Source organism: Halichoerus grypus, chromosome 2 (genome assembly GCF_964656455.1).
Source record: "Halichoerus grypus chromosome 2, mHalGry1.hap1.1, whole genome shotgun sequence".
Classification (NCBI taxonomy): domain Eukaryota; kingdom Metazoa; phylum Chordata; class Mammalia; order Carnivora; family Phocidae; genus Halichoerus; species Halichoerus grypus.
The window spans coordinates 208,692,251-208,708,370 of NC_135713.1; the positions used below are offsets into that span (position 1 = coordinate 208,692,251).

General features: G+C 57.1%; 1 protein-coding gene across 8 annotated transcripts in view; it reads right to left on the reverse strand.

Moving 5' to 3' along the window:
- CCDC57 (coiled-coil domain containing 57) overlaps positions 1-16,120 on the reverse strand; it is a 101,083-nt gene that overhangs the window by 74,733 nt on the left and 10,230 nt on the right. For 7 of the 8 annotated variants that reach the window (XR_013445278.1, XM_078066285.1, XM_078066281.1 and 4 more), the window contains exons 3-7: positions 14,772-15,685; positions 12,214-12,322; positions 4,859-4,960; positions 3,294-3,451; positions 3,101-3,175 (exon numbers count right to left, since the gene is read on the reverse strand). Coding sequence is in view for 7 of the 8 variants with exons in the window: in XM_078066285.1 (XP_077922411.1) it covers positions 3,101-3,175; positions 3,294-3,451; positions 4,859-4,960; positions 12,214-12,322; positions 14,772-15,340 (1,013 nt within the window). In the remaining variant the exon portion in view is untranslated. The remainder of the gene's footprint in view (positions 1-3,100; positions 3,176-3,293; positions 3,452-4,858; positions 4,961-12,213; positions 12,323-14,771; positions 15,686-16,120) is intronic. The other variant, XM_078066284.1, reaches the window with a different exon arrangement.

Below are 16,120 nucleotides of genomic sequence, written 5' to 3' on the forward strand. Positions count from 1 at the left end.
TCCAGCAGCGCAGCCTCTGTCTCATCCCACCAGGAAAGGTCTGGTCGAGACGGCTAGTGAAGGAGCCGAGTCACTCCCGAACTGCACTGCGTGATTGTTGGTCAGTGACTCTCAAAGGCAAACAGCGGACTCCGGGCTGGGAAGCCCGCCTTCTGTGCTGCCCGTGACGCCCCAGAGTCCCACGGCGCCGTCCGGGGGCAGCGTCTGCGTTGGCGCCAAGCGCGGGAGCCCTCAACTGCCCTAACCTGTACTAGACCGCTCTAGGACACTTGACAGGTGTGCTCTGTAATTCTCAGGGTTTGATGTTACTCCTCCAGACACATACAGATTCACTTGGACTGAAAAACAAAGTGAGATGTTCTTGCAGAGCGACCTGAGCAGCTAATGGTTTCACAGCAAGGTGGGTTCTGCTGCTTAGGTGGTCTGCTGAACGCTGTCCCTAACTGGAAACGAAATCTGCAAGCTTGAGGTTTTAGGGAGAAATGGTAAAGCTTGCGGCAAAATAAAGAGCATCTTACTGTATACACGTCATGCTGGTGAACGTGTACTCCGGTCACACCCTTCCAGTTTCCCAGCCTCTCAGGACGAGGGTTTCCCAAGCCGCCGCTAAGCAGAAGGGCACCAGGTGTATGTAACAGTCCCAGAATAAGTCTTAGGAAAGCCTCTTATCCAAACCTCTGGAAACAGAGAACGTGAATGATCCTGCTGACTGAGCCAGGCGCTACCAGCTCTTTGCCCCTATGGAGCGACCAGCAGACACGCGACACACGGTCATGCAGGGGCGAGGCCAGCAGGTGGCTCCTGGCTCGTAACTGGTAGGCGTTCAAAGCCTGGCGGATGCTGCCAGAAAGCCACCCGGCTGTCTGCGGGCCGTGCGTGTGAGGAGGTGGCCAGCCCAACAAAGGTGCTCACAAACTGATGCGGGGACCCCTTCCCCTCAGTCGGGAGGCATTCCTAAGGAGACTTACAGTTTACTTAATTATTGAATTTTATAGTATATTATATTGTTTTGTAAAGTATGTGCAAATAATTATCAGAATACCTTCATGTAGAAACCTTTTAGAACACTTAGAGCCTTGTGGCCCCAGCAAATTTCATTGTTTTTAGTTTATATAAATATATGCATTATGTTAGAGAAGACTGATTTCAAATTTATGAATCATAAAAAATACACTATAGGGACCCCTGGGTGGCTCAGCTGGTTGAGCGTCTGCCTTCGGCTCAGGTCATGATCCCAGGGTCCTGGGATCGAGCCCCGCATCGGGCTCCCTGCTCAGCGGGGGGCCTGCTTGAAACTTTCTCTCTCTCCCTCTGCGCCTCCTCCTCACATGTGCACGCTCGCTCTCTGTCTAAAATAAATAAATCTTAAAAAAAAAAAGTGACCAGTTCTACTTTCTTTTTTTCTTAGAGATTTTGAAGTAATTTCTGCACCCAACATGGGGCTTAAACTCACAACCCCGAGACCCAGAGTCATGTGCTCCACCACCTGAGCCAGCCAGACACCCCTGAACAGTTTTACTTCTTAAAGCCAATATTTATAATATGCTAAAAATTATATTCATTTTCAACTATTTCAGTTTATGAATAAAAACACTTTGGGGGCACCTGGCCTGCACTGTCAGTGAGTGTGCGGCTCTTGATCTTGGGGTCGTGAGTTCAAGCCCCATGCGGGATGTAAACGTTACTTAAACAAATAAACTTAAAAAAAAAAAGGCTCTAGCTCTGGACATGAAGAGGAACACTGTTTTTTCCCAAAGGCTGGCCGCCACAGCACATCCCAGCACCACGGGCCTGCATGGGTCCAAGCCGGACCACATCCTGCTGTGTCCGTGGCCCCACATGCCCCCAGAAGCACGCCCACAACGCCCGCCCTTGTCCCGCGTGCCGGCCTGGCCAAGGGGTACACGGGCCGATGGCATCTGTGCGGTGGCCTGGAAGGCAGCTCCCAGTTCCGTCTGACTGCAGGTGCAAAGGCAGTAGACGGACAGGCTGTAAAGCTTTTCTCCTCAGAGTGCACAAACATCATGGCCAGAAAACACAGAAATGCCCCAGATGGCCCATGCTCCACCAGCCTCGCCCACTCCCGTGACAGAGCATCCTCACAACCACCACACGCGTGCTTCACCCATAGCCACCCTGGTGCTTTCCAGAAAAGGAAGAGGGTGACAGGTGGAATGGTGGACGGTGCCCGCCTCGTGCTCTCCGGGGCCCACGTCACCCCAGGCCCGGGCTGCTCCCAAGGGCACGTGCTCCCCCACACCTGCCCTCCCCTAGAAGCTTGCCTTGTGCCTCTCTGAGCCCTCCTCATCCTGCGGGCCTCACAGGTCTCAGCCTGGGCGGGCCACCGTGGGCTTTCTCAGGGTCCCCGCGCCACCTACGGGCTGGGCACCCTGACACCTGGCAGTGCAGGGCACGCAGCCCACAGTGAGGGATGAGGCGAGCATTTCGGCAGGAAGAAGGGGGCTCTTGAGAATCTAGAGAATGTATAACCAGGAGAGCAGGATTATTTTGCCAAAATAACGTAGAAATGAAAGGTGACCGTATCACCAAAGTAACATTTGTTGCTGCAGTCTAAAATTAATGAACTGGTTAATAAAACTTTTTTTGAGACAGAGAGCTCGTGCATGTGCTCAAGCTGGGGGAGGGGCAGAGGGCGTCCCATGCAGGCCCCATGCCCAGCGCCAGCCCGACATGGGGCTCGATCTCACGACCCCAAGATCTTGACCTGAGCCAAAATCAAGAATCAGATGCTTAACCAACTGAGCCACCCAGGTGCTCCCTAGTTCATAAAACTCTTAAGTTTAGAAGTTTTAAAACATCAGGGCACCTGGCTGGCTCAGTCAGTGGAACACGTGACTCTTGATCTTGGGGTTCTCACTTTAAGCCCTACGTTGGGTGTAGAGATTACTTAAAAACAAAACCTTAAAAAAAAAAAAGTTTTAAAACACTAAAAAGCCTAACTACCACTGAGAAAATCCTGGACAGAGCATAGAAGCCGACCCAAGGTAGTGAATTCAAAGGCCGGATGGCCCTTGGGCTGGTGGGAGCCCCTGCCTGGACCTAACCCCACGCGGCCAGGCTGGGAGCCAGGAACACTCACTTCCTCCTGAACACCTCCTCTTCCTTCTTCCTGGAGAGCTGCACACAGTTTAGTTTGCCCTCTAAGTCCTTTATCCTGAAAGGGAGGAAGTATTAGCGGGCAGAGCAGACGAGGACCCACAGCCAGGCCGGCCCCCAGCAAGCCAGGACAGGCGGAAGCCCCCAGCCCAGAGGAGGCAGGCGCAGCTGCGCACCGGGCGTCCTTGGCGGCGGCCAGGTCCCTGAGCTCCTGGCCACTGTGCTGCAGCTTTTCCTCCAGCCCCGCATTGGCGGCCTCAGCGCTCCGCAGTGACTCCGCGGCCTGTGCGGCCGCGTCCTTCAGAGCCACGAGCTCCTTGTTCAGCAGTTTTACCTTCAAGAGACAAAGAATTCAAAATGAGGTTGGAACTGGAACCGAACAGACAGAAAACAACTCAAGCAGCAGTGCATCAGTGAGGGTGTCCTCACGCACCCCACAGTGAACATGCCGGGGCCCCACGACCTCTGAGGGCACACCGCACCCCACAGTGGGGCCCACGCGTGGCGAGCCCAAAAGACCGTCCCGCTTCCTATGTGAAGATTGCTGACACTGGACTCACACAAGCAGGTGGAGCGTGCAAGAGCACGGCTCCATTTTAAAACAACCTTTCTGGGCCTCGGTCCGTGACTGCAACTGTGGGCCACGATAATGGCTGCAGCACCCACCTCAGGCCGCGCGTGCATGCTGCCACCCTCCGGGGGAGGTGTTCCTGGGTTTGTAATGGCCAGGCACAGCAGATGGAGGTGGGGCAGGGCCCACCCCACTGTGGGGGGCAGGGCCCACCCCACTGTGGAGCTCAGGGCACGTCCAGCGAGCCCTCTCCCCGCCAGCTCTCAGGAGTCCCCGAGGCCTCCTAAAGTCCCTGCAGGGCAGCCTGGGCCCTGGCTGGCAGGGGGCAGGGCTCCTACAGGAGTGTGGTCAGGGGGCCAGACAGGGCCTAAGAGGATGCGGAGAACCGGTGTCCCTGCCAGGAGGTGCGGCTGGGCTGGGAGTTGCCCGGCCTGCACGCCGGCCACAGAGAACTGCCAGGGTTCCTGGGGCCCCTGGCTGGCCGAGTGCTGCCCTTGGACTGTGGCACTGTGGGAAGGCTGGAGGCCCGCGGGAGGGGCCCACCCTGACCGCTAGGGTGGGGTTGCTCTTACTGACACCAGCTCCATGCCCACACAGGTGTAACCTATCAGGTGGCAAGGCCAGACTAGGTGCCCTCTCCTGCTTCCTCCTCCCCTGCACGCCCTCCCGCTTCCTCAAGGCTGGCCCGTCTCCATGCTAAAGGTCAGGTGTGCACGCTGCTCGTGTGTGCCCTGGCAGCCGGTGGACTAGTGCACCAGGGAACCCACGCTCACTGCAGCCGGGTGCACAAGGTGCACGCAGGCCCTGACCACCCGCCTGGCCTCTGCTGTAAATGGGGGACGAGCAGCACCTCCCTGGAGGCCCATTCCCAGTGCTCACAGAAGACACAGGCCAGTGACAGGCTGTCTCGACCAGGGTCGGGTGGCCGTTTATCCTGGGGGGGCACCCTTCCCCAAGGTCGGGGCACCAGCCCTCCTCTGTCCCTCGTGAGACGGGCCACGTGGCAGGCACCGTGGCGGGCGCTCCCCAGGCATGTCACCCCTGGCCCCTGTACAGCAAGGGAGGCCTCTGTGTGGACCCCGCCGTCCCGCCCAGAGGTGGCCTCACGGCTCAGGAGCGGCAGCTGACCTCTGAGGAGGGAACAGTCACCGCCCGAAGGCCATCCCCCACCTTGAGCTCATGAGTCAAGACCACGTTGCTCATGCTGTCCGCCTGCAGGCGGAACCCGTGCTCCCTCTTCTGCATTTCAGACTCAAATTCCAGCAGCAGCTCCTGAAACAGAAAGGGCCGGCGGTGAGAGGAGGCTGCCGCGCCCCAGCAGCGCCCCCGCCACAACGAAGCACCAGGTGAGCGGGCGAGCAGGCTCGAAGCCGCAGGACACAGAGGCCCCTGGTGGTGGAGGTGCCCCACCAGGCGTCAGAGGGCCTCCACGGATTGCCCAGGGGGTGCCACCAGTTCTTGCCGGACGCCACAGAGCTGCCGGGCCTGTCCACTGGGCACACACAGACGAGGAGCTGCTGGGGATCGGGACAGAGGCCCCTGGGCCTGCTCACCCCGCCCCTGCGAGGGGGCAGCACTGCCGACAGCCTTCTGGCTGCTTCCGGCTGGGTCTGCACACAACACGCCCAGACCACTGCTCCCCGCCGGCTCCTGGCCGGGACCCCACCCCACACCTGCCAGTATGCTGACCCCCGCTCTGCAAGCAGTCTTCTGAGCTTCACCCCCAGGCTGAATCTAAAAACCCGACACATTATTATGACAACAGCAGTACTCGCCGCGCAACCACCAGTGAAGGTGACCGCAGCTCACAACTGACAGCCCACTGTTTCTCCTGGAGTTTGGGTTCCCCTCCGACCTCCCCCCACCTCTCTCTCCTCGGTCGTCCCACCCCCTCCCGTTCCTTCGTGGTGTCCCCTTGCGCAGCGTGACCCTCTCTCCTGGGGTGCGGCCCCTCCGGAGGCCACGGCCTCCACACTCTGGCCTGGCTTCTCCCTGGACTGTGGCACGGCTGTCTCTCCGGCTGCTCTTCACACTTCCCTGTGCGTTCCCCGGCGCTGCTGCGCCTCCTCCTGTCTGTGGTTTCCTCCTCCTGGGAAGCGCCTCTGCCGTGCCCCATGCCCCACGCGGCCTCACCGGGGGGTTGGAAGCCCAGCTCTGGCCTGGCCCAGGCCCACCGGCTCCTGCGGAGCACTCGGGGAGTATGAGGCCGCCAGCTGGGCCCTGTAGCTGGGGCTACCCAATCCTGGGGACGCCAGGGAGTCTGCTCAGCTCAGGCCCCCATCTCTTGGTTCCCGCTGTTCTGAACTCAGAAGGGAATGGAGGCAGCTGAGGGCTGAGCCCTTGGCCACTGGCCAGGCTGCAGAGCATAATCCAGTAACTTCCAGGAGACTCCTGCTGAGCCCGGCATCTGCAGGTGTCCCCCCTCCACCTGTGTGCAGACCCGAGGGCCCTGCGCTCACACCTCACAGCCGGTCTGTCGTGCTGAGCTCCAGCTGAGCAGCGGGGCAGGCTCCGTACCCATTCTCCCCTTCCATAAGTTTCCCAGAGGTCTCTGAAACATCTCCCACTATTGCTCAGGCCTCCGCCGTTCTTTTGTTCTGAAGCCCCTGCCCCGAGAAGCAACTGGTCCATTTCCTCAACAGTCTGCCCCTTCCTGTTTCCCACTGCATGTTTCTGGAATGTGATTGCTGGATTGAACATTCCAATTTATCCTCCACGTCTCTTAAGTTTTTTCCCAGATTTTCTTTATCTACATTCTGAATTTATTTCTTTAAATATACTTTTAATTGTCAAAATTCTTTGTTTTGTGAATGGCCCTTCCTCCTAACATCCTGTTCTTGGGTTATGGATGCAAAACACATCTCTGGTAGCACTAATCACAGGAAGGCCCCACAATGCACCCCAAGAGCCTGAAAACTAAGACCTGACATGAGGCGAGGCTGGCCCTGTCCCCATCCCGCTCCAGACAGGCTCAAGTTCTCACCTGTGGAGACGGCAGGGGGTCACAGGATCACCAGCTCACCTGCGGACGGCCAGACCGGCACAGACAACCAGAGGCCTGTGTGGGCACATCTGCCGCCTCACCCCGGAAGAGGGCACACAGTGATGGGCTGCAGGATCACTGACCCAGGAATCATCGTTCTATCAGGGCCATTTTCCCTGTTACTCTTGGCTTCTTTCCCCTGCTGCTGGCAATTCTCAAATGTCTCATAATCCTGCCTTAGTTGGATGCTCCTATTCAGGAATGCGGCAATAAAAAGCTCACTGGAACGTCACCAAAATTAAATCACCTGCTAGTCATAGGCTACTGTTGAGGAAAGGAAAAGGCGGGGCCCAGGACGGAAGATCATTGTAACACACGTACCTGAGGACTTGTTTCTGGAGTACATAAGGAACTCTACATATCAATGACATGAAGAAAAATAATCCACCTTGGAAGAAGGGCAAAAAAGGTGAACCGACACTTCACAAAAAACATATCTTAACGGCCAATGAACACATGAAAAAATGCTTACATGCTGACCATCAGGAACAAGCTAATTAAAACCACAACGAGACAGACACCACGACCCACCCTATAAACAGCTGAAATGGGAAAGACGGACGACACTCAGTGCTGACAACGAGGTGGAGCAGCGTCTGGGAACGCAGTTTGACGGTTTCTTACCAAATTAAACATGCCCCAGCGCACAAACCCAGAAACTATGCTCCCAAGTTATCTACCCAAATGAATAGAGACCTGCCAAAAACGGTCACGGCAACTTTATTCGAAATGGCATTGAACTGGAAATGACCCAAATGTCTGACACATGTATCTGCGGGCGAGCGGGGAGCCGAGCAGCACGAGCGCCCGGTGCGCTACCCGCCAGCAATAGAGAGAGCAGCAGCGAGCACAGCACGACGTCGCCCGTCAAGGCGCAAGCAGACTGCTGGGGCGGGCACCCCCGGACTGCAAGGGGCGCGCTGGGACTCACCCGCTGCCTTGCTTCTGCTCGCAGGGGTAATCCAATTTGTTAAACAGAACCGTGCTGAGCTTCTGCCTGGGAAGGAGCTCCTGCCTGCCTGGTACCCCGGGTGCACACGCTGGGGTCACTGCCCCTTACACAGCCCCCCAACTGACGCCAGGCCAGCCGCCTGCCCGCGAGCTGCTGCTTTTCCAGCTGAGGCCCTTCCGTCCCCTTCACCGCTGTCAGTCCCTTCGCGTCCTGTCTCCTGTGGTCTCACAGAAGAGACAGACCTCCATGGTTGATCTGCCATGTGGGCTGAGGCGTGGACGTGCTTGTTCCTTAGACGCGGCTCACACGTGAAAAACCCACACGCAGAAATTACGCAGGGGGAGGGGGTGTGCAGAGTGCGACCGAGATGCAGAATCCTGACTTTGTCTCCCCCGCCCTAAAATCTCAGTGACCCGACCCAGCCCTGGTGCCTAGAGCAGAGCGGAGGTGACGTGGGGCAGGTGCAGCCCGTCCCCACGAAGGAGCCGGCGAGGGCAGGCCCTCAGCACAGCGCGTGGACAACACGGCACGGCACGCGAGACCGCAAGCGGCTGATGAAGTAACGGGGCTCGACAGTCTGAGGGGAGGCTGAGCCCAGCCCGACTGCCGGCGAGGATGCGGCCACATCTGCCACGTCCCTGATCTGCCCTCTCGGGAGGGAGGCGGGAGCCACACACCTGCCGGGTGACAAATCTCTGAAGGTCTAGTGGGAGCCTCAGAGACACTCACAGAAGCACAACTGAAAGCATATGCCTTACTTTTTTTTATCCTTTGAAAAGCAAAACGAAGTATAAGGAGTCACATGAATACCACATGAATACTGGGACCGGAATATGAGAATCTTTTTTTAAATTTTATTTTTTTTATTTATTTATTTGAGAGAGCGAGCATGCGCACAAGCAGGGGGGAGTGGGAGAGGGAGAAGCAGGCTTCCCGCTGAGCAGGGAGCCCAATGCGGGGCTCGATCCCAGGACCCCGGGATCATGACCTGAGCCGACGCCCCACCAACTGAGCCGCCCAGGCGCCCCTGGAACATGAGAATCATTGAGATTTTTTCTCCGAACATATGACAAAACTACGAAGCATTTGGTTTCTGCTCAAAGTTCTGCAGGCTGTGGGGGCCGGGCCGTCACGCAGACGGAGCAGGGCCAGCAGGGGAGCGCTGACCTGAGTGAAAAGTCCAGCCCAGGAACAAGGAGCGCTTCGCCCTGATTCACAGCTCACGTCCACTGCCACCACCCTCCTCTCTGGCTGCAGGGCACCCACTCTCCTGCTGGGCCCCTCACGGGCCCTCACCTCCCATCCTCCCGCTGAAGGCTCCGCTCAGGCCCCCCTGTCTACACCTGCCCTTTGGCGATGCCCCAGACTCCCAGCCCTGTACTCTGACCTCCAGCGTGCCAGGCGCTACCTCCCACACAGCCTGATGGCATTGGTGCTGTGCCCAGGGCTGCTGCCCGTGAGCCCCACGTGGCTGCCCGCCCCTCAGCCCCCTGGACCCTGAACGCCTGCCCCGGGAGCTGTAAGCATGCCACCGTTCCCTCCACGCCCCTGACCACCTGCAGGCTTCTGCTCACGACTCCCCTTCCCGACCACCCTGCCTTACGGTGTCGTGCAGGGGACACCCTTGGGGGGCTCCACTAGAGACCGTGCTGTTCAGTGTCCATCGTGACCCACGGAGGCCCAGCTCGCTCCCAGGGCAGCTCCCAGGTCCAGGTGCTCACACCCTAACTCCAGGGCCTGGGAGGACACCCAGCACATGGTCCACATTCAAAAAACACATGTTAAATGAATGAAGAAATCAATTAATCACTCCATTTCCACTTCAGAGGCTTCTGATCCTGTGTCGCTAACCGACACAGAAGAGAGCTGCCCTTAACCCACAGCCTACAGCTTGCAGGTGCAGTAAGACTCAAACAGACCAACTCTGTTCCCATCACCTTATATTTCATTTTTCAAGAGAAAAATCACTATCACCATTGAATCAATTCTACTTCTGACAAGTCAATAATGGACACAAGATCTTCAGAAACAAGAGACAGGAAACCAGCCCCAAGGAGACCACGAAGCCGGTGAGCACATAGGAGCCTAGTTCAGTCACTGAAAGAATAAGATGTGGGCAGCAGAGGAGGGTTCAAGCAAAGGCACGCTGCACCCTGAGAACCGGCACGGGCTCACACTGTTCCAGAACCACACTGGACAGGTGCCACCCACGTTTCCAGCAGCCACCTTGGGTAGACCAGCAAAGCCGGGGAGTTTAAACATCAAGTTTCCTTCTTTCCAGAGGTAGGGCTCCTACAAAAACCAATGTCCCCCATGGCTGTGAGGGGCCCCCAAAGACGCAGGAGCTCGAAGCCGGAACCAGCCCGAGTCACAGTAGAGGCTGAGTGTGGACAGCCTGGGAAGCCCTGCAGAGGCCCAGCCCGGCCACCACATTCCCCGGGGGTCACTGCTGCCTCCGAGTGTCACCGAGACCCTGCCTGCCCAGGGCCCTCTGATGCTCCTGCAGGAGCGTCCCTGGTGCTACCTGAGGAAACCCCATCACTACCCAGTAAGTCACAACGGGTCTTGTCCTCACCCTGCTGCTCAGGCCCTGGCTTAGTGCCCTACCAACCTGAGCTGTTTCCAAAAGGCCAACCTGCCCGTAACGGACAAAGTTCACTGGTCCTGGAAAGCTCCAGAAGTCCTCTGCAGATTTCAAGAGCTCCAAGGGTGCTCTGATGGCAGCACCGCAGGGAATGAATGTGGAGCTTCCAGAGGGGAAGGAAAGGGCTGTCAGCGGGGCCTCGGCCTCCTCCTCTGTGCTCAGAAGGCAGTCGTGTCCCCTGGTGCCTTTCCACCCGACTGGCACAATGCCTCTCGGGAGACACTGTCCTGTCTCAGGGGCTGACACGGCACCTCAGGACAGCAGGCCGGGCAGTCAGGCCCCCGCCCACCAGCAGGACAGGTCTGTCCGTAACTGCTGCTCCAGCACCTGGATCAGAGCCGTCATGGCCAGTCACACCACCCACATCTACCCCGTGGTACGGTCACCAAGAAACTGGGAACAAGCCCAGGGTTCAGTGGCTACGAGAACAGGCAGAAACGGGACACAGTACAGGCTGACTTCTGGATCCAGCTCTTTGTCCCAAATCACGAACAGGAGCCTACAACTAAGATGTGAAGAGTAGGGAAGGGGTTCGGGACAGGCCCCCCAGAATGTGCCATCTTGGCACAAGGACTGTTTTGAGCTGAAGGCACTTGAGACCCTGCAGCCTCAAGAGAAACTTTTGTCCCTCTCTTACCACACGGAACGGTCTAAATCGCGCGTCTTTCCCAGACTAAGGGTCATTAGCAGAGATAAATTTTATCTGAGTAACCGATCTGTGTGGTAGGGCAAACATCTCTTTTTTCAAACACCTTATACACACACACACACACGTTTTTTAAAATAACGTCTACGTCCAGCGTAGGGCTCGAACTCATGACCCCGAGATCAAGAGTCACACGCTCTACCGACGGAGCCGGCCGGGCGCCCCTGGCAGGACAAACATCTTACCAAACACCGGCTGTTTTCACTGCCCCATGAGGTGCATTCCTTCCCTCTGAAGTCCCAGACCCCCAGCCCCTTCTCCTTAGTTCAGAACGACATATAGACCTCATTCTGCCTGACTCTGGGATTTCCATGTCTGTGTGGACTCCCCGAACATACACCTATTAAATTTGATGTTCTCCTGTTCATCTGTCTCACATTGATTTGATTCTCAGTCCAGCCAGAAGGACCTTTGAGGGGATGGGAGTTCTTGCTCCCCGACAACGGCAATCCCAGGCCAGGGTAACAGCGGCTAAGAGTTGACACACTGGACTCCAGTCCCACCTCTGCCATTTACTAAGGGGCTCTTGGGCAGGTTACTTAATGCCTCTGGGCTCAGCCCCGCCCCGTAAAGCTCAGATCAAAACCGTGTCTCTGTAGTAAGGAGGACAGAGAGCGTCACAAGGCAGTTTCCACAAACACCGCTGTTGCTATGATGTCACAAGCTCAGCACATGCTCGAAGGCGACAAGGGGACCCGGCGACCCCAGCATCTGCACTCACAGAAGCGCAGGCTGAGGCTCAGCGTCACGGAGGGAAACTCTGGTGACAGGGCTAGGCTAAGTGGCACCTGTCAGCTGACACATCTATGTTGACACTTAGGATTACCTACGGTTGTCTTGAAAGAAACACAGTTACCACAATTTGAGTTCCCAGCTCTCTGCTACAGTAAGTAACTCAGATTTTGACTTTTTAATCCTTTTTTTCTGAAATAAATAAGGGAGAAAACATGTATCCCTTTGTGAGGAGAGAGAGCAGGGAGGGAGTTCCTGGAGACCGAGGTCTGGATGCCCACCATATCCCTCCAGGCCGCCCCCGATGGAAATCTGCTCCAGTAACTTGACCTTGATCCCATGGATACCACACAGCTAACAAAGAGGCTGTCTTCTCCTCCACAACTTGCTTTCACAGTGGGCGGGCAGGGCGGGCACCTGAGGGGGGGCTGCGCGCTGGAGGCCCTACCTTCCTCTGCAGGGCAAATTCGCCATCGAGCTCCTCGAGCCTTCTCTCCAGCTTCCATTTCAGGTTTTCGTACTGTTCCCGCTGCTGGTCCATCTCGCTGTTCTTGTCACTATGTAAACACGGCAGTAGTAAGACAGGTCAGACGCGTCTGCAGGGCTTGCTCTCGGGGGCTTCAGTGGGACCCTACACCACACAGGTGCCTGCCTGTAGAGGGAGCCTGAAATGGGGTCCAGAGTCTCACAAGGTAATTCCCAAAGTGCCCAGGACACAAGCCCAAGTCACACCGAGCACAGGAAGGTCCCCACCTGAATGGGAAAAGACAGCACACGCTAACCCCAAGATGACACAGACGTTGAGATTTTCTAACAAGGGTTTTTAAAGCAGCCATTATTTAAAATGCTTCAGCAAGCAATGTAGTGCACTCTTACATAAAAAATTAGAAACTCTCGGCAAAGAAAAACTTACAAAGAATCAAACAAATTGAGAACCAGGAAGTATGACAACCAAACCGGAGGCTCACTGGGGTGGGCTCAACAGCAGAATGAACATGACAACATGACAGAGCAAAGAATCCATGAACTTGAAACCAGAACAACAGAAACTACCCCAGCAAATAACAGAGAGAAACACACTGAAAAACATGAGCACAGCCTCAGGGAGCTGTGGGACAGTCACCCTGAGCCCGAGCATGGGAGGACAAAGAGGAGGGCTGACATGTACTTGAAGAAATAATGGCTGAAAAGGTCTCAAATTAAGGGGAAAAAAAAAGGGGGGGGGACAAATGACGTGAGGAGACACTTTACAAGAATGGTGTAGAACACTTTAAGGATGCTTTGGGGCGCCTGGGTGGCTCAGTCGTTAAGCGTCTGCCTTCGGCTCAGGTCATGATCCCAGGGTTCTGGGATCGAGCCCCGCATCGGGCTCCCTGCTCGGCGGGAAGCCTGCTTCTCCCTCTCCCACTCCCCCTGCTGTGTTCCCTCTCTCGCTGTGTCTCTGTCAAATAAATAAAATCTTTAAAAAAAAAAAAAAAAAGAACACTTTAAGGATGCTTTAAACTGTCTCAAATACAGCTGTGAGAAAGAAAATCAGTATTTCCACAGAGGCAAGCTGGCCCACGTGTCCCAGCGTTAAGAGCACCTGCTTCTGATCCTCCAGGTGCATCACAGTGTGATTTTTAACAATGGAGTTGGGGAACAGTCACAATGCCAACACCCACCCTGCAGGGGAAGGTCACAGATCCCCGTCCCTGCTCCAGGCGATGCTGACCTTGGTTAAGCTCTGTACCTGTCTTCCCCGGCCCCTGGGGAGGCGGCACGGGCTGTGAACACCGCCAGCCGTACTGCTTGCAGGAATGACAGGCTCCCTGGCACACGGCGTCGGGACTGGGAGCCCCTGCACAGGGGCCATGAACACCTTGGGCTCCCGGGCCTCCCTGAGGACAGCGACGCTCGGGACCCTGGGAGCTATGCCTATGGTTGTTACGGGAGATGCTAGCCGGCGGCTCGGAGGCCCATAAGCCAAGGTGGTCCCGCGCCCACTGAGGGAGGTCTCTGCTCACGCCCAGCCTGCCACGGAGTCTCCTGCTGCTGAAGAGTACAGCGCCAACAGGCCCAGCAAAACGGGGCTGGGTAGCCATTTAAAAGGATGTGGCAGAACCCAGTGCACGACACGAAGAAAAGCCGCCCAGGTAGATGGGAAACCGCCACAAGCAGGTTGTGGGCCGCGTGTACGGGACGTGTCTATGTGGGCGTGAGGGGAGCTCTCCCAGGGAGAACACAACAGAGTCCTCGGGCAGCTCTTCCTTTCCACCTCACCACCTTCAGGAAAAAACGATTAGAACAAGAATATCGTCACTGTTGTGATTTTCTACAAGTACTTTGAAGGGCATGTGTGACAACACGAAACACTATTCAGGATCCCGTTTTAAGTGAAAACAGAACCCGCAGGGTGCTGCCAGCCGCTCTGACGTCTGTGCCCGCACACGCCAGAGAGATGCACCTGACCGTCAACGTGACATCACAGACACACACCCTGGGCGCCTGGGGGGCCCAGTCGTTGGGCGTCTGCCTTCGGCTCAGGTCATGAGCCCAGGGTCCTGGGATCGAGCCCCTCATCAGGCTCCCTGCTCGGCGGGAAGCCTGCTTCTCCTTCTCCCACTCCCCCTGCTTGTGTTCCCTCTCTCGCTGTGTCTCTCTCCGCCAAATAAATAAATAAAATCTTTAAAAAAACAAACAAACATATACCCTGAAATCAGGGGAAGGACGGCAGATTTTTGTCTTCTCTCTCTTCTCACTGAGGAGGAGAGTGCGTGGGACACGAGAGCGGCTTTCCGGGGACCCGCCAACAGGACCCTCTGAGCCGAGCTTCGGGTTCTTAGTCAACCTGCCTCAAGTGAGCTCACTGCGCTTGGGAATTAATACCTGTTTTGCATCATTAAAACAATCATGGGCTCGAATATCTTTTATTGAAATGATACAGATTTGTAATTCATGGAGAAAACGCGGAACATTGAAACCAATCTCCCGGTGCCCTCCCCGCGCGGCCGAGGGGCGCCTCACCTGTGGATGCGCTCCAGCTCCAGCCGGTGCTCCTGCAGCTTCAGCTGGTGCTCCCGCTGCAGGTCCTCCCGCCGCCGGGCCTCGCGGGCGAGCGCCTGCCTCAGCCGGGCCGCCTCCACCCTGAGCTCGCTCACCTCCGCCTGCCGCGCCTCCTCCAGCCCTCGGGCCTGGGCGAAGGCCGCGTCGTAGCGCTCCAGCTCGCGGTCCCGCTCCTCCAGCACCTGCAGGTTGTAGACGAAGTCCTCCTGCAGGCGCCGCAGCGCCCCCCGCGCCTCGTGCAGCTGGCTGTGCGCGTCCTGCAGCGCGGCGTCCCGCGGCTGGCACAGCTGGCAGCGCTGGGCCTGCAGGGCTCTGCTCTCGCCCTCCCTGCGAGCCCGCAGCGGGCTCAGGGCCTGCTCCGAGGGCGGCGGCAGCATCGGCACAGCTGCAGTGGGGAGAAGGTGGGCAGCGGGCCCAGGGTTAGGGGCTCTAGCTGTCCTTCTCAATGCCCGCGCCAGATCCCCGTCTCCGGCATCGCTGTCACCCATGGGAGCGCGCTCTGGGCCAGTTAGCAGCTGCGCGCTCACCATTCGGAAGAGCCACAGGTGGCCCCCGCCAGGGCCCAGACCTTGAGGGCTCTGCCAGCCGATCCTCACCCTGCAGCAGAGGAAGGAAAGGTAGGAAACACCGTTTGCTCACCAACAAGAGCTAGGTCCTTCAAAACAGGCTCATGAAGGGCTCTCCCACTTTGCAGATGAGCAAATGGGGCCACTAAGGAGCTGAGCAAGCGCTGGGGCCCGCCAGCCTCTGAGAGCCAAGGCCCCCTCCGGCCCCACACTCCGCTCCTGCAGCAGCCTGGGGCGCCGGGAGATCCAGCACTCAGGAGCACGTTCCTTGGCTCTTTTATTTCCAACCCATCACAGACTGATAATTTCCTAAAACAATAAAAATAAAGTACTCAAGGAAAACATAATTAAAAAACAAAGATATATAACGCAAAGACCAATTTTTAATTATTAGATCCAACAGCATAAAACCACCTTGTCCAACTGCTAACAAGTGTCTAAACACCTCTTGCTCTGGCGGAGTGCCAAGCATGGGCCGCAGGAGTATGCGTGGGGGGGCTAGCCAGGGCGCGAGGCGTGCCAGAGACACGTGGACTGTCGACGTCCCATCGCCCGGCAGAGAGGGGTGGATTCTGACACGGAAAACCACGTGGTGCTCGGGGCCCTGACCTACACAAACAGGCCCACGGCCACGCAGCAAGCCCAGAAGGTAGGGAGGCTGGGCCCAAGGGCCACGATCATCCTGGCGGCAGATGCGCCAGGGGCAGACACAGCCCTTCTCTGAGAGCACCTCTCCAGAAGGGC